General features: G+C 43.6%; 1 protein-coding gene across 1 annotated transcript in view; it reads left to right on the forward strand.

The window, feature by feature from the left end:
• Nucleotides 1-21,703, forward strand: part of RANBP17 (RAN binding protein 17) — a 499,911-nt gene extending 478,208 nt beyond the window's left edge. Inside the window, exons 26-28 of the mRNA XM_006884340.1 lie at nucleotides 17,536-17,634; nucleotides 19,437-19,564; nucleotides 21,604-21,703. Of these exons, the coding sequence (XP_006884402.1) occupies nucleotides 17,536-17,634; nucleotides 19,437-19,564; nucleotides 21,604-21,703 (327 nt within the window). The remainder of the gene's footprint in view (nucleotides 1-17,535; nucleotides 17,635-19,436; nucleotides 19,565-21,603) is intronic.
• Nucleotides 21,704-22,019: the final 316 nt, after the last annotated feature.

The following is a 22,019-nucleotide window of genomic DNA, read 5'->3' on the forward strand; positions in this document are numbered from 1 at the left end:
GGTTTCATGATCACATGATTTCTATCTTATAATTATTATTTGTTTAAGACATAGTTGAACAGTAAACTGTGTGAAAACAAAGTCTATGAGTGCTGAAGAGGAGAATCCCAACTTTGATATTCATTTCTATCCTGTTGACGTAGTTAAGTACCATTGAGTTGACAATGATTCCTAGCAACTCTGTGAAGAGATGGAAACCTTGCCCTGTCCCTCCCCATCCCTGTAATCTCTGCCGTGCTCCAGCCCGTTGTTGCAGTCACAGTACTAGTTCAACTCCTTGAGGATCTTCCTCTTTTTCTCTGACCTCTACAGTGTTTACCCATACCTTGGAAAGTTTAACCAGAAACAGTCATTGATGGGGCTGTGAGTTTATAGAGTACCTTAAAGAAGAATTCTTGTTTGAATGCACTCTGATTACTATTTTAAGAACAATGTTATCCATGGTGAGTTGCTGCTTACCTTGTAGGTTTTATATCCCAGAAAACTCTTTTATATCAAATTTGTATTCTTATATTCTCGGGATGGTTAGATTCTCAAGTGCTAACTGAAAGGTTGGATTAAATCCGTTCAGAGGCACCTCAGACAAAAAAGCTTGGCAACTGGCTTCCCAAAAATCAGCCCTGGAAGTGTTCAGTGCTGACATATACATGAGGTCGTCCTGAGCCAGGAATAGCTCAACAGTAACTGCTTTCTACTAAGAGCTTTCAGACTCCTAAAATTCCACCCTTCTTTCACAGTAATTTAATTGCAGATTCTCTGTTTATTGAGAACTTGTCACTTTACCTGAGTCAGAGAATGCAATGAAAATACAATGAGATAATAAGGATTTTCTAATCAAGATACATGTCTTTGAGTACCAATCATGCTACTTCCTAACTGTGTGACTTAGGAAAGCAGCTTCACTAACTATTGTACCAAGCATTGCCAAATGTGAGACCTTCACCTCTTTAAAGATACAGTGCCTCAACCAGCGGGATCCCGTGGTGGATCAGATGCCTAGATCAGACACCCAAGACTCAAGCTGCGGCACACTATCTTAGATTCTCTCCTATCCCGTAACCCCTTGTACGCAATCCAAGACCTGGATGGCTGATACTTTTGAGTGGAAAAATTTAGGGCATACTTAGATGAGGCCTTATGAACAAACAGGAGCATCAGGTAAACCCCCAAGATGCAGTGATAGAACGCACATGGCCTAAAGAGAGATCTCTTAAGCCCCAAGGAACCCAGCCAGAAAGAAAACCCTAAGCAAGAGCTCTGTGTTAATGCCCATACTTAATGTGGCATCTCATTTGAGATGGGACAAAAAAATTCCACTCAGGGAACTAAAAGCGTCAATTAGAGATAAGTGCATTTAGGAATGGTTTCTCTGTGACCTTAAAGATTGGAAGAAAACAACTTGATGGGTGGGCAGTAAAGAGATTAATAAATACTTAGGCTCCATGAGCTCCTTAAGGGCACAGGGACTACATTCTATTTGGTTATCTGTCAGCAGTGCTTGACACATAGTAGGAGCTCAGTAATGTGTTGCTTCCGTGCACCTAGCAAGTGACAGAATTACCCAGATAACATACGGAATTCTTAGCCCCTTCAGAGGCCAGAAGTTCTGCTGGAGGCAAAATGTGTAATCTCCCATAGGGAGCAGACCTTCCCTCCCCCACCCCATCTTTTCCCTGAGCCCCCTGCATTACAGAGAGGCTAGAAACAAATTGACAGAAACCTGGAGGAAAGTAACTCAAGTGATTTAGGAGAATGGAAGGGCAGGCTTATGGGGCCAGATTAAAGAAGCTAAATATGTATAGCTTGCCTAAGTGACAACCAAATGGGGCATTTGATAAGTCTATAAATACTTGGAAGATGTAAATGCCAGGGAGGAAAGGGAATTACTTAGCATGGCACAATGGAGTATTGGCATAATGGGATAATATTAAGAAAGGGAAAATGAAGGTTGAACATCAATAAAAAGCTTCCTGACAAAGAGAACCATTCTTGACAGGGGACACTATTAAGTTATGTGCTGTGGGCCAAGAGGAATAATGGCAGTGCCATTTCTCAGGGTGCTGGCAATGAAACCAGCAAGGCAGGAGCCAAGAAAAAGACTGACTGAGGCCCAGGAGCCTAGCAGGTAGCCTTTGGGTTCTGTGGTCCTCCAGTACTAAGAGAGAAAGGGGTGGGGAACAACTCCTTCCACTTGGGAGAAGTTAGATGGCCCAGACCCTCTGAAAAATGGTTACACCAACAGTCTGTTCTTCCACCTCACTACCAGAAGGTTTCATTCCCCTTTAATGGCACCCAATTTTCTGCAAGATAGGGTCCACTTTCTCTAGCATGCCTTACTAGCTCTGTTGTTGTTAGATGCCGTTGAGTCATCTGCAACTCAAAGCAGCCCTGCCAACAACAGACTGAAGCCTTGCTCTATGCAACACACCCTCACAGTCTCCAGCCCATCATGCACCATCTAGCTTCTGCCTGTCCCGCCAGCCTCATCAGCCACCATCATTTGCTCCTGCTTCTCACATGGCTACCTTTCAAACATCTTCTCTACTATAAACACCAATACCACTTTCCTTAGAAGCCTTCCCTGCCCGTCCCCTACCCTTCAGCAAGTTAGCCATCCTTCCCTGATGTCAGTCATCCTTCCCTGTGCAAGCGTCTGACCCAGATCTGGCACAGAGGACTTGAATCCTTAGTGTTTGAATAAATCAAGACATAAGTTCTGTTTCTTAAGCTCAGTATGTAATAATCAGGGGAAAAAGAGTTTCCACAACTCTTAAAGGTCTGTGAATAATCCCCCCAGCCAGCCCTTTCTATGCCATTTAGACAACTTTTTAAATAAAAGCTCTCTAAAGTATGCTATCTCCTGGAATTTAAATGTAAATGTGAATCTCTAATGGAAGATGTTTCTGAGGGGCCCTGTGAATTTACTGTGAAAATGTCACTTTTCTCTGGCATGAAATCACTTTGAACATAAGTAAAATAATCCTCTACTGACCACTATGGAGATTTTAGGCCCATCTAACCAAACCCCTGCAGGTAATAGGGAGAATGTAGTGACAGATCAGAGGCAATGAAACTTTGAGCTTCCTACTGTTTGCTTGGCTCCACAATCAACACTCTTGGTACCAGCAGCCAGGAAATCAAGAGACAAATTGCATTGGGAAAGTTGGCTGCCAGGGACCTCTCCAGAGTACTGAACAGCAATGTTGTCAGTCTGGAGACTAAGATGCACCTGATCTAGGCCATAGTCTTCACAGTTGCTTACTGTACATCAGAGAGCTGGACAATGACTAGGGATCATAGAGAATTGATGCCTTTGAGCTGTGGTTCTGGAGAAGAGTGGTGCATATACCATGGATGGCTAGGAAAAAACAACCAGGTTCATCCTAGAGAAAATGAAACCAGACTGCTCCCTGGAAGCAACGAATCTGAAGCTTCATCTAATATACTTTGGACATGTTACAAGGAGGGACCAGTCCTTGGAGAGGGACATCATGCTTGGGAGGGTGGAAGGACAGTGCAGGAGAGGAAGACTCTTGATGAGATAGATTAATTCAGTCACTGGGGCAGTGGGGATTGTGTATCAGAGACAATAAGTTTGACACAGAATAGAGCAGGGTTTAGGGCTCTTGTACATAGAGTCCCTCTGAGTTGTAAGTGACTCAACATCACATAACAGCAACAACAAGAAGTATAGGGATAATATATTTATTGTTGAATACAATATTCATTGCACTCTGCTTTGATGACTCCATGAGATAATCTCATGCCAGTATGCCGTTTGTTGTTCTCTTGAGAAATGTGATACTCCTTGGGAAATGTTGTGACTATTTGGTAAGGTAGCATGCTGCTTTCCTGCCCTTTTTCTTGGTTTTATCAGAATTTACCTCTGATTACTCATTGCCGTCAAGTGAGAACCAACTCATGCTAATCCTCCAGTGGCTTCTCAGAGGCTATAAGTCACTTACAAGGAGATTGCCCGTCTTTCTCCTGTGGAGCAGCTAGTGGATGTTAACCTCCTGCATCTGGGTTGGCAGCTCAACTCCCTACCCAGTAGGCCACCAGAGCTCCTGTCACTGAATTGTCCATGTGCATGTGCTTGTATTCATCTCTGCCCTGCACATCTGCTCACACTGCTCAGGATTCATTGCTACATATTCCCAAAATTAGTGGCTTGTATTGCACACTACATATAATATAGCTGGAGAGTCTAGCAACCAGTCCTTCTCTCATTGGCTGCCTTGAATTTAAGACCATGTTCCTAAAGCTCTGAATCTATCTGCAACTTCAGTGTCAGGGTATATTTCTTGAAAAGATTTCATTAACTGGAGAAGATAACGGGGGTGCAAGGACTCCAACCTAATGTTCCTCACTGTCCCTTCTAACACAGACTTGATTGAGGCCCTCATCTTTTTCCCACTGAACTTTCCCAGTAGCTTTACTTTGCCTCCAGGATCCATCCCCCCATTGCCATACTCCAGAACCCCCATCAGTTACTGTTCTAAATCACAGTTCTCATAATAAAGTCCCTTTCTTCCTTAAAATCCTTTGAAAACCACTCATTATTTACTGAACCAAATTCATTTCTGCCTTTAAACAAACAAGAACCATTGCCAAAAGGAGTTTTGATGGCATAGTCCAGAGTATGTTGCATTGCTGACCAAAACCCTATTGGTATTGCCTCAGTTCCAACTCTTGGCAACTCCATAGGACAGAGTAGAACTGCCTCGCCTTTCTCTCGTGGAATGACTGATGTGTTCAAACCATTAACCTTTTGGTTAACAGCCAAGCACTTAGCCACTGCGCTACCAAGCCTCCTCCCCTTTCCTGCCTTTGTTGTTTAGATGCGAGTGAGTCAGCTGCCTCTCACAGTGACCCTGTGAGCAACAGACGGGAGCTGTGCCCTCTCCTGCTCCCTCTTCACCATCTCTGACGTGCTCACGCCCATTGTGGTACTCACTGTCAGTCCATCTTGTGGAAGGTCTTCCTCTTTTTCTCTGACCCCTTACCTTTCCCAGCATGGTGTCTCTCTCCAAGGACTGCTTTTTTTATTCTGAGAATATGCCCACAGTACATGAGATGAAGTTTCACCATCCTTGCCTTTACGAAGCACTCCAGTAGCGCTTCCTTCAAGACAGATTTGAAAGACCTTTTGTAGCTTGGACCTAGCCTCATCTCTGCTCTTCACTTCTGCTGTATTTCCTTCTGTTCAAAGATTTCTCCAACCCCTCCAGGAGAAGACTATTTATCCCTTAACTATGTCAAACCTTGTCTTCTGTGCCTTTTCTCATTCAGATTCTTCTTTCTATTACACCTTTATTCACCATCCACTAATATACGTAATCTATCCAGGCCATGGTCTTCGCAAACGCTTGCTATGCATCAGAAAGCTAGACAATGACTAGGCATGATAGGAAGAGAATTGATGCCTTTGAGCTGTGATGCTGGAAAAGTGTGTTGAATGAAACCAGCCTGCTTGTTAAAGGCAAGGATTCTGAGGCTTCATCTGACACACTATGGGCTTGTTGCAAGGAGGAACCAGTCTTTGGAGAGGGACGTCGTGCTTGGAAGGGTGGAAGGACAGATTGGGTTAATGAGGGTAAGTGTATCAGAGAGAGTAAAGTTATCACAAGATAGTTTTCAAGGCTGTTATATCTAGGGTCACTATGAGTCACAAGCAACTCTATGGTACGTAACAACAACAAGATTCAAATTAAATATCCTATGAGAATGCCTGGTAATTTTAGATAGAATTATAGCATCTATGCTTTTGTTAATATCTCTCAAGGTTACATTCATATGTGTTTCTAATTTGAAGGTTCCCACAGGTGGCCTAATGGTAAAGAGCTCTGCTGCCAAAACAAAGACATTGAGTTAGAATCCACCAGCTGGTCTATGGGACAAAGACGGGCAGTCTCCTCCTGTGCGATTTACTGCCTCAGAAAACCCGCTGGAGGGTCAGCTATGGGTCTGTTCTGACTCAACAGTACACAACAACAGAAAAGCCTTGTTGCTCAAAGGTCTAGCATTTGACTGTTAAACAAAAGGTTGGCAGTATGAACCCACCTGGCTCCCCAGGAGAGAAGATTATACCCTAGATACCATTACTAAATAGTTTGGTCAGAGATTCATAGAGGATCCTGATCAGAAAGGTAGAAAGGCAAAACAAAATTCCATATTTTCATGGAGCCATTAAGGCTGGATGAAGCCCTGAGATATTCTTTAAACCCAAATAACCCCAGAAGTCATCTTTAGCCAAACACTCATGAAGAGTGTTTGAACATCACACTCCCTTGAAGAACTGTCTGTGTGGGGTCATATTGGCAACAGCAACTCTAAAGCTCAGGAAGGGCAGTGATTTCATAATGAGGGATGAACATTCAGAAAAAAGGGACTGAGAGTGGACATGGTTGCACAGCTTGAAGAATGTAATCCATTTGACTGAATTGTACATGCACAATTTGTTAAATTGGCATATGCTTTGCTGTGTGTACATTTAAAAACAAAATTTTAATTAAAAAAAATGCATTACGACTGAAGAAACCCAAAAAGCAATTCAGCTCTTTTTATAGAATGGCTATGAAACAAAAAAAAAAAAAAAATCTCATTGTTGTCAAGTCATAACAACTCGTAGCTGACCCTCCTCCATTCGTTTTCTGAGACCGTAAATCATTTAAGAAGAGATTGCCCATTTTTCTCGGGCAGTGTGGCTGGAGGGCTTGAACTATGAGAGAGCACAGCTTCTGGGTTAGCAGCACAAACGCCTCCAGACTTCGCCACCAGAGCTCCCTAAGGGCATCTGTGAGTCAGGGTTAACTACCCCACACAACAAGAAGAACGGGCCATTACGGATTCTAGAACCCGACTCGGTGGCAGCTGTTCTGGCCATATTGTGAACTCGAAATAAGTGTCATTTGAATAAAAATTAGAGGAAAATAACATCGGAGGTGAAAGCTGTTCTGCACACTGAGAGAGTGAGAGGCCTTGATACCTTTCCCCAACATTCCCACCTAGAGGACGTTTAAATGATGTTTTTGACAAGTGATGCTTAATTTTTACATCAAATTGAAAAGTGTTCTGTTTGATGTTGGCTAGAGAAGAGTGAGAAAGAGTTTCCCAAATAGTGCTGAGTGGCAAGCCCTGCAGCCTTCCAAGTGCCCCGGGTTTTCTAGTTTTATTTTAATGCAGCAAGCTGCTTTATGGGATCTGCAGCCACTTGAAATATGATTTACTACTCGTAAAAAGTTTCAAATGGATAATGAAGATTCAAGAATGAGACTTCCACTGTAGTGTAGTCAATTTTGTTGCTGTTGCTCTCCAGTACATCTCTGCCATTGAAATGAATTATTTATTGTAATTTATTTCAACCATGGAAAATAAAACTGGTTTCATTGTGATGTGTGCTGTAACATTCAAAATAGACACATTACACACAGTACTCTCAATTAATTAATCCTGAAGTTTCATTCCAACCTTAGTGTCTTTCTTATAAACTAAGCGAACTGGCAGGTCATTTGTTCCCCAATAAACTATGATTAAAATGAATGTTTTGAGAACTAAGGGTAATGTGGGTAATAGAGAAAATTGAAACAACAGCAAAACTAGGTTGTGCTTTTCCTTAGATTTTTACATTAGATGGAAGAGTTTTTAAGTGTTGTAGGCAATTTATCACTTGGTAAAAACGCATCCCTTTAACTTTCTGCAAGGAGGGGGTGCGTGCAAGGGGGCTGTTTGTCAGGTTAGAGGTGGAAACATGCAGTGCCAGCCCATGACCAGAGCCAGCTGGGTTTGTCCGTCCTGCAGTGCTTTCTCTGCTAAGACACCTTTTTTTTCTCTCTCTTTTTTTTTTAAGAGCAAACTAGCAGTGTGCAAAGGCCAAGTAGACAGAGCTCCAAATGATTTTCTGAGAAGACAAGGTCACCCGTAATTGATTGCAATCTTGTTTCTTAGGAAAGAAGCTCACCTCATCTTGTATTTTATTTGTATGTGTGTTTCCTGTTGTTTTGGTTTTTTCATTTAAATGCTGAAAACATTTGCTGTTCCTATAAAGCACTTACGTATTTAGGAATGTGCTGAATACATACAGACATAGTTACTTAATACGTAACATGATGGTACTTAGTTAATGGAGACCGTCAAATAGAACTAAATTTATGCTTATTTGTCCATTACATTCATTTTTTTCATAACATTCTGCTAGTATCACCTAGGTAGACAGCAGATGAAGAGAACAATTGATTCCTTTTCCCTAAAGATGAATGCTATCTAATTTGTGCAGGATCACATTTCAATATCTGCTGTGCTCGTGGCCTCAGGAACCGCGCTGGGTAAGGACGGCAGCTCACTCGCTTCCGGGAGCTCTGGGAATCTGGAAGCTCTTCCTTTCTCTCCCTCCGCAGCATCCCGATTCTCCCAGATCTGGGATCTCCTCCCTACCGGGCTGCCAGGCTGGGGTCCGGATCATTTGCTATGGAGATGGCTGTGAAAGTTTCTTCTTTTTTCTTTTTTTTAAATCAAATTCTGCAGCACTGGTGTTCTTGTTTTGTTTCATTGTCATTCTTAGGGACAGATTTGCACCTCCCCTCTTCCTGACCTTCTGAAAAGCCCACTACAGAGACTGCTGAGACTTCACAGGAAGCGCTTACACTTACTATTGGTTGTTCTTCAGAGCAGCACTTAATTCATTGCATCAAAATCAAAGACAACCTAGTTGGACCAAAGAAATAGATAGTTCCATATTCCCTAGCAGATTAAGGGCACTCCATTCTGCATGAGGAGCCTGAGTGGCACAGTGGTTAAAGCATTCATCTGCAAACCAAAATGTCACCATATACCCTGCAAGAGAAAGATTGGGCAGTGTGCTTCTGTAAGGATGCACAGCTCTGGAAACTAGCGGGGCAGTTCCACTCTGTCCTGGAGGGTTGCTGTGAATCGTACTCCCCTCAAGAGCAATGAGTGTCTTACTCTGCAGTGCTCACCCTTTGAGGCACAACCCTGGTCAGCCTGCCTTTGTCACCTCTAAGTCTCGGCACAAGGATGCTTTGTTGTGGATATTTCTAATTTCTTTGGTCTGCCCTTAGATTTGTTCTTCCTTCATCTTAAACCACAGCCTCCCTCTCTAGCCCTCTTTCTACCACCCTTTGGACAAGGCAGATTACCCTTGGCACATTCCCATTTTTCATTTCTCTAATGAGCAGGCAGCTAACTAAACTAACAGGTAGCTCAGTAGCTCTGGTGGCCTAGTGGTAAGGAGTTGTACTGCCAACCTAAAGGAAACTTAAAGGTTTCAAATCCCCCAGCTGTTCCACAGAAGAAAGATGAGCCATTTCCTCCTGTGTGATTTACAGCCTCTGAAAACCCACTGCAGGGTCAGCTATGGGTCAGTTCCGACTTGACGGTACATAACAACAACTAAAGTAAGGGAGCTCTGGTCACCTAGTCCGTGGCAGCTCGTGCTGTTAGCCCAAAGGGTACACATCTACAGTGTTTGAGAGCCACCAGTTGTTACCCAGGAGGAAGACGGGATTCACAGCTTCAAAATCCTGAGAGAGGGTCACTGTGAGTCAGAACCTGCTCCACAGCGCTGAATGAGTGAAGTAAACTAAATAACTAGCACTTAAATCCAACCTTGAGCAGAGAACTGTGTCGAGTCAAGAGCTAATTGGTTTCTCTAACAGTATTAGGAATTTGTTCCTGTAGGGCCAGGGCTAATGTCATCACTTCAGATTCTGTTTTCTCCTTATGATTCATAAGAACAGGGCAGAGGAGCGAGAATTTTTTCACCTGTTCATTAGAACTTTGTGGGATATTTTTAATTACTTAGTGTGCTCAAGTAACCTGGCAGTTTAATATTTTTCAGTATGCCAAAAGACTGTTAACAATGAAAGTGTTCATTTTATAAAGGGATTGTTATAACTCAGGAAATTAGCTTAACTTATTAACGATGTTTAGGATGCTAACTTACTGTGTGCATGATACTCTTGGTGAGAGGGAAGTTATTCTTTTTAGAAGCATGTTCAGTGGACCATTTGCCAGAGACAGCCTATTACATCTACTCTTGTTCATCTGGAGAGTCTGAAAACAACTAAATTTATAAAAAAACCTCACATAAGAGGCATGAAGGACTGACAAGTCTCCAAAACTCCTGCTCTGAATTCTAATTCCAGAAATTTCTGGGATTTTCTCTCTAGCAGCCCAGTGGCTGACCGCAGAGCTTCCCACGGAGCGTGTCTTTGTAGTTTGTTGAAACTGAGATGATGACACATGCCCAGAAATCCACAGGAGACTGACATTCTGCCTCTGTCCCACTGCCAGTGATCTTGACCTTACCCAGACAGGCGACCAGCAGCAGGCTGTGTGATGCTGCAGACGTGGCCTCTGGAGGAAGGTAGAAATCTGCACACTTGACAACTTGAGCACATAAGTTGAGTGAGTGAGTGTGTGTGTGTGTGTGTGTGTTTACATCCATTAGCTATTCCCTTGGCCTCAGGTGTTTGCCAGATCTACTCTAGGCACAGAGGATATGGAGTCTCACATGGCTCCAGCACCCCAAGTGTTTGCACAGTCATCTTCCCACTCATCCAGCTATAGTTATCTCCCCTTTCTCATTCAAGACCATTCTGTCCATTCTCTCCCCTTCTGTTCCCATTCAGCTTCTACTCATGTCTCTGCTATCAATCCTGCTCTCCTCAACATCCGCCTCCTGCGCTTTCGTTTTCCCTACAAAGAATGTAAACTCACCATACACTGGTAAAGCATCCAGTACTACCCAGATCTTTGCTTATTATACCTCAGCAGGTGATCAAACAGGAAGCATTTGAAGTGAGAAGATTTAATTACCACTTTGCTATAGAGAAAGTGAGCCAGCATATTTGGATGGGAAAGTCTGCTTTGCTCTGTTCTTTATATCCACTTGGGGAATGATTCTCCAGTCCCACATTCATCTTGTCTCAATGCTGTCAAGTTGGGAATCTGTTCACAGCTGACCTTCTGTTGGGCTTCCAAGGCTATAAAGGAGATTTCCCAGCTCTTCCCCTGTGGAGCCACTGTGAATTCAAACCACCAGAGAGGCATGGCCTTTGTAAGTGCAACTCCCTGCAGACTCGGCCAGCAGAGAGTAGGGTAATGGGAAAGGACTGGGGAGTGACCAGAGATGTGGGTAATTTTTTTTTTTAGGTCTAGTATTTGGTGAGTAGCTTCATGTCCTTGAAAGTTTTCAGAACCTCAAAAGCACTCTCATTCAAAATCCATACTAATACCTGTGCCAGACCAAATAAGGATGCTTTTTTGGGCTGTTTCCTGCGCTAGGTTATTTTTGTGAGTGCTGCTCTCAGTGAAGTTAGATAATTGTGAGGAAACTATAATCTCATTTATCTGTGTCTAATCAAGACATGAAATGGGGTACTTCCTTGGGCCATGAAATTCCGCTAGGTTGTGGGGGATTTAGCAGCATGTGGTGTGCCCCTCTCTAAATGCTTTACAAACATTGATCTTAAGAGAACAGATGAATGTGTTGCAGTTCATTGAGTGATGCAGTATAAAATGCTTGATACATATGCAGCCATTCAGTCCTCACAACAGCCCTGCCAGGTAGTACTAACTCCCCATCTTATAGGGGAGGAAGTTAAGGATAAGAGAAAGGAAGTGATATGTTCAGAACCCCAAGTAAGTGGCAGGGCCACACTGGAGCTTTGTTCTGAGTGGCCCCAAAATCTCTGTCTACCACTCTATTTGAAAGAAATTTCCTACAAATTCGTGCCAAAGCCTGTGGGAAGGAGAAGGAAAATGAGGAAGCAGCTGAGCCAGTGTAGATATGGCTTCCCTAAAGGACCAGATCACACAGCTTTCCTTCCCAAATAGTCTTACTGTGGGTTACTTCATGTGTTGGTGGTGGAGGCGTTGTTATGTGCCATTGAGTCATCTGCCACTCATAGCAACCCTATATACAACAGCCGTAAACCTTACTCTATCCTGTGCCAATCTTACTGTCTCTGGCACACCTGTCCCCATTACCCTACTCACTGAGTCAATCCATTTCATCCAGGGTCTTTCTCTCTTATGCTGTCTCTCCACCCTTCCAATCATGATGTCCCTTTCCAAGGACTGGTCCCACCTTGCAACACGTCCAAAGTATGTCAGATTAAGGCTTAGAGTCCTTGCCTCCAAGGAGCACCCTAGTCTCACCTTCTCCAGGACGAACCTATTTGTTCTCATAGCAGTCCATGTTATATTCAGTACCCTTCACCAGCACCACAGCTCCTTCTGTCATCCCTAGTCATTGTCCAGTTTTCTGATGCATAGCAAATAATTGCAAAGACTATAGCCTGGATCAGGCACACCTTAGTCTCCATACTGGCATTGTTGCTCTTCAGAAGTAGAGAGTCCCAGAAAATGTAACTTGGGATAGGCAAATTTGAAGTGGCATAGCAGACATTCCTATTGTGAGCAGAAATTGGCAGGAGTTGGTTCTAAGCTCTCACAACTAAACATGATGGTGCTTTGTTCCTCAGTCAGAAGATGTGATGGTGCTGTGGCTCTAGCATTCAGCTGCTAAACACAAGGTCAGCAGTTCAAATCACCAGCCATTCTGCAGAAGGTAGATGAGACTGTCTGCTTCCATAAAAATGTACATCCTTGGAAAGCCTGTTAGCAGTTCTCCTTATAGACTGTTGTGTGTAGGAATGGAGGCTCTGGTGGCATAATCTGTAGGGAATTGCACAGCTAACCCAAATGCCACACTTCTCTCCTGGTTTGAATCCACCAACAGCTCCACAGGATCAATGATGGGCATTCTCTGTGCCTGTCATTGTACCAATACGTTTTTAGTTACTACTCCTGTGTAGTAGATTTTGTGGTCAGTTCTATGCCTTCCACATCAGTTTTATATTTCAGAAGTGTTTTGATTATTTGGGGTCTCTGGTCTCTCCAAATAAATAATGACAATTTCCCTTTTGATCTTGAAAAATGAATTTGGTATCTGTATTGGGATTCCACTGAACATGTAGATTGCTTTTGGTAGGATTGTAATTTTCACAATATTGAGTCTTCTGTCCATGAACAGGAAACTTTTTTCCATTTATTTAGATCTTTGATTGTGCCTTGCAAAAATGTTGTCGTTTTCTTTGTATGGGTCTTTTGTATCTCTAGTTAGGTTCACTCCCAAGTATCCATCTCAATTTGTGGTTGGCTGTTGTAAATGGTATTGCTTTCTTGGTTTCCTTCTCTGAGTTCTTTGTTACTGTAGAGGAATCCCACTGAGTCTTGGATATTAATCTTTTATCTTGCCACTCTACAAAACTGATCAATAGCTCTAACAGTTTGGGGTTTTTTTTTATTGAGTCCTTGATGTTTTCTGTGTACACTTTCATATCATCTGCATATAACGACAGTTTAACCATCTCTTTGCTGATTGGGATACCTTCTATTTATTTCCTTCTCTTGTCGCATTGTCCTAACAAGTACTTCTAATACAGTATTGAATTGAAGTGGTGACAGTAGACATCCTTGTGTGGTCCCTGTTCACAAAGAAAATACTTTTAGTCTTTCTCCATTGAGGATGATACTGGCTCTTGGTTTTGCATATATTCAAAATGTGCTTCTATTCCTGTTTTGCTGTCTTAATCAGGAACGGATGCTGGATTTTGTCAAATGCCTTTTCTTTCTGCATCAGTTGCTAGGATCAGATAGTTCTTGACCAATGGAACAGAATTGAGAACCCAGAAATGGATCCATCTATCTATGTCCAACTGATACTCAACAAGGAAATCAAAGCTATCAAATGGGAAATGATAACCTCTTCAGCAAATGGTGTTGGCAAAACTGGACTGTTACCTGCAGAAAGCTGAAGCAGGATCTACATCTCACACCATGCACAAAAATCAACTCAAAGTGGATCAGAGACCTGGGAATAAAGCCCAAAACCATGAAGTTCATAAGAAACAAACTGGGGCCACGTTTAGAAGGCTTATTCTGCAGTATAAAGGGACTGCCATATGCAGCCAGAAATGCAGTCTGAAGTGGATAAAATTGATGTATGGGATCTTCTAAAGTTTAAATCTCTGCTCATCAAACACTTTTTCCAACAGTGTGAAAAGAAAACCTAATGACTAGGAACAAACATTCGGCAATACCATCTCAGACAAGGGTCTCTTAATGAAATTTTACAGAATCCTCCAGGGCTTCCAGAAGAAAAAGTCTGATAATCCCATTACAAAATGGCAAAAGACTTGGAAAGACTTTTCACAGAGGAGGACATTTTGGATGGCCAACAGATACATGAAAAAATAGTAGAAAATCACTGGCAGTAAGAGCTGTGCAAATCAAAACCACCATGAGATACCATCTTTGCCTAGTAGCAGTGACAAAGTTTAGCAGGGCAGCAAGTAATAAATGTTGGAGAGGATATGGCGAGATAGGAACTTTTTTAAAAAATACTAGTTTATTCACAAAATACGTTGTTTTTCACACCAGATTGAGATAGGAACTCTTATACACTGTTGGTGGGACTGTAAAATTGTGCAACCATTCGGTAATGCAATCCGGCATTTCCTCAAAAAGCTGAACATAGGCATTCCATATGACCCAAGAAAATTAGAACTGAGCCAGAAGCGGACACCTGTACACCAATATTCATAGCAGCATTATTCACCATAGCAAGAACATGAAACACCCCAAACGCCTCACCACAATGGAATGGATTGAGATATTATGGTACATTCACAGAATGAAATACTATGCAGCACGCAGGAGTAAAGATATTGTAAATTACTACCTAACATGGGAAGCACTAGAGAGCATTATGCTAAGTGAACTAACTCAGTCTCATAAATATCGTTGTATAAGACCATTATTGTAGAATGAGTACAAGGATCCAAGGAGGGGAGGAGGGGGCTTAGTCATAGGGTCGCACAATTTGATGGGTGGAGGGAAAGGTGGATAAAGGAAAAGGGAAAGATCTGGTATGGAAAAACAATGTATACAAACTTTATGAACTTTGTAAGTAAACCAGAATAAAATTTAAAAATCTAAATTAAAAAAGTGAAAAATTTCTCTTCTAGATTTTCTTTCTATACTTAAACATGCTAACAAAATGACAGCACTTTAAACATTCTCTTCTACAATCTGTGTTCCTCCTCTCTACTACATGAAGAACATCTCTCCAAGTTGATATACTTTTAAAAAAAAAATTATGGACATTCTCCTACCATGCAGTTTATAGCCTCTGAAAACCCACTAGAGGATCAGCTCTATGTGTCAGCTCGGATTCAATGGCAATACGTTGAGTTGAGTCAAAATGGACTTAATGGCAGTGGTTTTGGCATTGTGGCTTGGCAAGGAGTGTGGGGATTGTGGTAGAGGAGTCAAAGCAAAGGGTGCACTTGCCCTTTATCTTCTTACAGCCGCCCGCCACATTCCCACATTACGTGGAACAGGATTCAGGACTTATGCATCTAACTCAGCATTTCCTCCATAAGGGCTTTTTTTCCAAAGAATTTGCCCCCTTAGCTGAGCCCTTTCTCTGATGCCCTTCTCCAGGCAGGCCTACGGATGACTTGAAAATAGAATTCTGTAAATAGGCTGCCAGGTCAATAATGTTTGAGCAGATTTGCTCATTCATTTCCATTTTTCTGCAAGAGTAAGAAGGGGGGAGGAAAATCATCCATTTTAGCCAACTTTATTTTTAGAAAAGTATTTTATTCAAACATCTCCTTACTTATTACAGGCATAAATACATGCATTCAGACAAATGAATCCACGGGAGAACTGTATAAAGTAATTGGCACATCACTTCAGGATGCTTTGTCAGTTACTGGAGGAGTTTGGTGCCTCTAACTTTAATCTTTTCCATTAAAATATCCATTCTGCCTTCAGACTGTGAAGCCCATAATATTTTAGACTGTCTCCATGGATCTGTTAGTTTCGCTTGTCAATTTAATTTGTGGCTCTATGACTTTGGGTGGCTTGTTAGATTGTACATGGAAACATGTGATCTGCAAATGATGTTCAACAGGGCAGGCTAAGGACCTTGCCTCTTCCCAGAGACTGGACAGACATGAAATCTGGAGTTGGCATATTCCATGGGCAGTCAGCCTGACTGCTGTTTTGATGATGATGTACGCACCAGCAGGTGTCTAGAGCTGCAAAGAAGCTCATTACTGTTGCTGTTATTATATACCTTAAACGTTCATAGCACTTTTACTCTTTGCAGCACTTTTTATATATACCATCTCATTTGATTCTCATTGCTTTCTTGGGCTGCGTTATTAGTCCTCTTTCTATTGCTAATGAAACAGACACACAGAGAGGTTCCGTTTGCTTGAGACCGCATGGCATATCCATTTGCAGAGATGCCAGAGGACAGACCAGATGTGTCCCAGAGTGAGCCTTTCAGGAGGCTGCTGTGGGATGGTCCCTGTTCTATGATAGGCAGGGAACAGAAGGACAGTTGCCGTTTCTCCCTCTTCCACTTTGGAGACAGAAGAGCCAACAGCCAGTAGAGTCCCAGAAGCTGAAGCTAAACTCCACATACGTACCTGAAGCCTGCTTCCCAGATACTTGTGTTCTCCCTAACGACCCCCTTCAGTGTCACCTAAGCAGCTCACGTTTTACATGTCCCCAAGGGGATCTTTTAGAAATAAAAATGAGCTCATGTCTCACCTCTACAGCAGACCCTACAATGGCCTGCCTCTGTGGCCATCAGAGGAGACGGATTTCTCGGCACGACCTTCTAGACTGGTAGTGAGGTCTCCTCCTGGCCGCTTTTCTGCCACACTCACTTCCTTACCACTGCTGAACCCACAGTGGTCACTCTCAGCCTTTCTTGCTCTTTATCTGCTCAGAGTGCACCCATGATGAGCTCATTAAGTATCATCTCTGTGGAATCCACCCTGGCTGCTCCTCCAGGGCCCAAAGGCATCTCTGCCCTGCTGTGTGACCACACTGTGCCCAGCCCTATTTCCTGCCATCTATTAAGAGGCTTCCAGCTCCTCAAGGCAGAGATGGAGTGGTAGATGCTGTGTTCTCTTGCCTCCCCTAAGTGGCTTAAGACTTTGAAGTTAAGAGAATGGATGACTATCTGCATGTAAGAGTGAATGAATTAATAAATGATGAATGAGTGATAAGCCTTTGTCAGCCTAAGCCAGCAAGAAGCATGGCCAAGGTCATATGGAACGTGGCCTGCTCTGTCCTCTTTGAAGAGAAAGACCTTAGAGAGCCACACCGCCGTAGTGATTGTTGGGGGTGAAATGACAAGGGGCCGTGCCTGATGACCCAGCAAAGAGGAAAATACATCACAACTGAGATTTGGCCCCTTGGCCCTCTGGCCTCTGATTTCCACCCTCTACCCCCTGAAAGTTCCCTGCAAAGGTTTTTTGTTGTGACCTCTCTTTCCTGAGCTTCCAGGGGTCCCTACAAGGAGGACCATGGGCGGTCTGTCTGGACTGTTTGTCCGGGAAGAGCTTTCCCAGTCCTTAGCAAGATGCAGGGGTAGAAGGTGAGGTCATGAAGGCCTCAGTGTGTTCCTGTGGCTCTGTCTTCTAGATGATGTCTGTCCTCATGAACACCATCGTCTTTGAAGACTGTCGGAACCAGTGGTCCATATCCAGGCCTCTCCTGGGACTCATCCTGCTCAACGAGAAGGTGAGTGTGAGGACAGGAAGGTCACAGGCTGTAGCCACCAGGAGGAGGGACAGAACTGTAAAGAGCCCATGTGCCAGGCTGAGCTGTGAGGCTGGGGACAGAAGGGCGGGGCCAGCTGAGCTTGGCTCAAACTGTGACCTCTCAGGGCAAGAGCATATTCCCTTCCTCAGAGGCCACAGACCTTCCATTAAGTAGAAGCTTCATGAGTAGCTCTTCTGGGTGGGCGTGTTTTCCTCAGCATTTTGATGCTGCCCTCACTCCTCTCCCCTCATTCCTGGAGAATTCTAAGCATTTCCATTCTGAGCCTCTTCTCTGGCCTTTTATACCTGGGCTTCCCACTGTCCCTGATGGAGGCAGTAGCCCCTCAGGGGTTCTCCCCAGAACCAGCACGTTTATCCAGGGTGCACTGTCTGCGGCTTCTCACATGCACGCATCACCCTCGGCCTCTCTAGCTTCTTCTTGAACCCACCCCACCTCCCCAGCAGTCAGTAGGAACAGTGCATTACTGCTTTGGAGAATGAATTGTCTATACAATAAGATAGTACTGGGGAGAAAGACGGTGAGATTAGAGGCAGCCGCATACATTAAAATTCAAACTGAAATCCCAGCCTTGGAAGGAAACTAATAGAAGAAGAAAATATATCAAAAAGAGAAGAGCTGTCTCATCATTCACCTGTGCTGAAGTATCCAATTTTAGCCACATTCAATAGCACTGTCATTCATCTTCCCTCGGTGTTATTGTGATTTAAATCCAAGCTCTATAAAAGAGAGCAGTTCTTTTAAAATGATTGAGAGGGAATAAGGGCAAATTCAGTGTTTAGAAAAAGCTTATGACATCACAATATTATACTTTACTGATGGAGGCAATATTTCATGGTTTGAGATGAAAAACTAATAATTTTCTATTTGGTGTGAGTCACTGCATCATTATAAAGGAAAAATAAGTCATTTTGTGCAATCCCAATCTTGTTCAGGAAGACACTGTGCTTTAAGTGTAATGCTTCTGATATATAGTAGTTAAGTATTAGTCTGACTACATATTAATTATGTGTGTTTTTGATGTGAGCCGTTTTAGTGTATGATGGAAATTAAATATCATTCTGTTTGGGCCTGGAAGAATGAACACATGACTGCCACATGTTGTCTTTGTGTTGAAATTAGGCTGTTTCCAGTGATTAGGAGCCGGGTTAAACGTAAGCACTCCTGATTGCAGAAAAGCTCCCAGACCCAGCAGAGTAGAAGTAGCTGTGCAGTTATCTGTGAGCAAGTGTGACATATCATTCTTAGTGCCATGAATTGTTCCCACAACTAAACAAGCCATGCTAGTCCACAGCTAAGCAGACTGACCCATCCAGAGCCACAAGGACGGCCAGCATGGTTTGCAGAGGATTCTCGGAAGCCATTGAAGAGGGCCCTCTGCCTGGACTCCCGCTACCCAAACCGTTCCCGGAGCATTTTCCATCAACTGCTGATTTCAGCCTTTCTGTGAGGAGTGGAGAGGAGAGTCAGGCAGAACATTAACCATCAGAACCACAGAGAAGAGGGAAGGACTTCACCAACAAAAGCAGTGACCATGGGGTGATCAAAGCTGGAGATTTCTATGGAAGGATGTATCCCAGTTCACACCTAGGAGTGGCTCTGTAGCTTTGGTTTTCTCTAAGGGCTGAACATTCAAAAACTCTTCTAGGAATGAATGAGTCCAGAGCAGGGCAGAACTGGTCCTCCCCGCCCAGCCTCACCCTGCGCCCCCTCCAGGGCAGGCCTGGGGTCAGAGTTCTGATGCTCCTTCCCTCTCCCCACAGTATTTCCGCGAACTGCAGGCGAGTCTGATAAACAGCCAGCCCCTCCCCAAGCGGAACACCCTGGCCCAGTGCTTCAGAAACCTGATGGAAGGAGTGGAGCAGAGCCTGTCTGTCAAGAACAGAGACAGGTGAGACTTCCCAAGAGGCAGAGGCATTTTGGGTGTTGAGGCAGGCACAAAACCAAGAAGGGAGCAGGTGAGGCCAGCGAGCTAATCTCCACTTCCTTCCCCAACCCACCCAACAAGGCCAGCCAGGACCTAGAGGCCTCTCTGGGGCACTGCTCCCCTCTCTGCACTTTTGGAAAGAGGCCCAGCATCTCTGGAAGGTGGGCATTCAGGTCTATGGACAATAACTAGGTTGGACTTAACATCACTCACACATGGACATTGCTTTTCTGTTACCCTTTGTGATCCTGAACTCAATCCCGTTCCATCTGGTAAGCAGTCCTGGGTGTTTGCTTTGTTCTGTGCATCACACTAGACACTGTACTTGGAAGCAGAGATTAAAAATATCCAATCTCTGTCCTTAAGCAGCTTTTACGCTAGCAAGAGAGAGATGACAAAGAACTGTATTTTAAAAGGGCAGAAGAAAAGCTCAGAAACACTGCAGAGAACAAGGAAAGTGGCCCAGGCTTTGAGGTCAGAGAGTTCTGCCCTTGTAGGCTAAGAGCCAGTGAGTAAGGCTGTTCATCACTCTAATCCTCTGTCATCACAGTAAAAAGGAGATAGTACTAGGTTTTGATGCGTCAGTCACCAAATAGCAAAGCATGGAACCTGGGACATAGGCCCACAATGAATGTTAGTTTCTTCCTCTGCTTTTCTTTAAGTGACTAGACTAAGATGTAAATGAGAGGAAGCTGAATGTACAGCTAATTCATTTCTTCATCATTCAGTTTGCAAGCCTTTACTGAGATTCCACTCTGTTCCAGGTACTAGGGATACCAGTTGTATACTAAACGCTCTAGGTTTCTGCCCTCATGAAGCTTACACGCCAGTGGAGAAAACAGACAATAATGGATGGAAAATATGTCCAGGAAGAAAACCATCCATACCATTCTTTTTATAAGAGTGGTAGCATTCAAATACTACACCATTTGCAATGCACCTCACAACTCAGCCTTAAAGGCAATGTCTGGCAAACATTGTATAGAACCATTATTGTAGAATGTATATGAGGATCTAGGGGGGAGTAGGGCAAGGGGGAATGGTTAATCATAAGGTCTCACAGTTTGATGGGTGGAAGTAAAGGAAATGGAAAGATCCAGTGTGAAAAACAATGTAAACAAACCTTGTAAGGAAAACCAGTATAAAATAAAATTTTTATTTAAGTGGGAAAAAAAAGATGACAGTGTCTGAAGGAGTGACAACGAGCCACGTGGACCCTACAGACACATGCCCCGTCTGCTCATGTCACACCAGGATCAGGCAAAGAAGGGCAAACCTAGAGGCCTCATTTCCATATTAGGGAAATTGCTTCACCTGTAACTTGACAATTTGAGTGCCCCTGCCGGAGCCCTTCTGTGAAATGAGCGTCACGCCGCCCCCTGGCAGGAGAACAGGCGTGGTGAATGCCCTCCATGTGCCAGGCTCTGTGCTGAGCCTTCCCAGACACTGACTTGGTGAGGCTGACAATGAATACTATGTGGCAGCTATTCTCTTCAGCATGAGATTAGTGAAGTAACTCATCTAAGACCAGCCAGCTAATAAATCAAGTCAGGGTTTGAACCCAAATAGTCTGATCGTAGTACCCCTCTTATGAACCACTACTTCCCTTTCCTCTGTGAAATGGGGATACAGACCCTTCCGCTGGAAAGAGCTGGAAGGAGTAAAGTTCCCTATAAAACATAAAGTCCATGCAATCCCTTACACATAAACTTTGACCCTTTTCTTTGTATTCTTGACTATCCTTTTGTAATTTGGCTATAAATAAAATGAAATTGTGGAAACACGTCCTTGACATGGTCGGAGTAGGAGTAGCAGTGGTCCTTCTATGCTATGAGGGGAGGCAGCAGGGGAGGGTTGCTGGGAGCCTAGTGGTGCTGACTGTGGAGCTGGAAGGAAACCACTCTGCCCTCCTCAGGTGCAGCGCTCTCCAAGGTCCTGAACTCCACAGCGGCTTTCGCACATCACATGTTGGAGCAGTTCAGCCTTATCACCTCTTTCCATAGGTTTACCCAGAACTTGTCAGTCTTCAGAAGAGAAGTGGCAGAGGCCCTGCGGTGTGACAGCAGTTCCGACCCAGGAGGCAGCCTGGACATGATGAGCTGACCCTCTGCCCAGCGCCTACGCCACACAGCCAAGCTCCCAGGACAGTGGTGGTGGTGGGTCCAGGGGAGTCTGTTTTTCAGAACAACCACAACAAAAAGCCCCACCTTTTTCTAAGTCTGACCTAATTATAAGAGTTTATAACAGTGTAGACAATGTATATTCAGTCTTTGCTGTGACATGTTTTCTGTCTTTCTAGCAGATATCAGTATCTTTGTTCTTGTATTGCTCTGAAAGGGTGTATAAATGATATTTATCCAAAGAATAAAATAAATAAACGAGGTTTGCATCTCAGCGTTTGTGGTTAATGGTTCTGCAG

This window comes from Elephantulus edwardii, unplaced genomic scaffold (genome assembly GCF_000299155.1).
Source record: "Elephantulus edwardii isolate Elephantulus edwardi_28Jun2011 unplaced genomic scaffold, EleEdw1.0 scaffold00033, whole genome shotgun sequence".
Taxonomy (NCBI): Eukaryota; Metazoa; Chordata; class Mammalia; order Macroscelidea; family Macroscelididae; genus Elephantulus; species Elephantulus edwardii.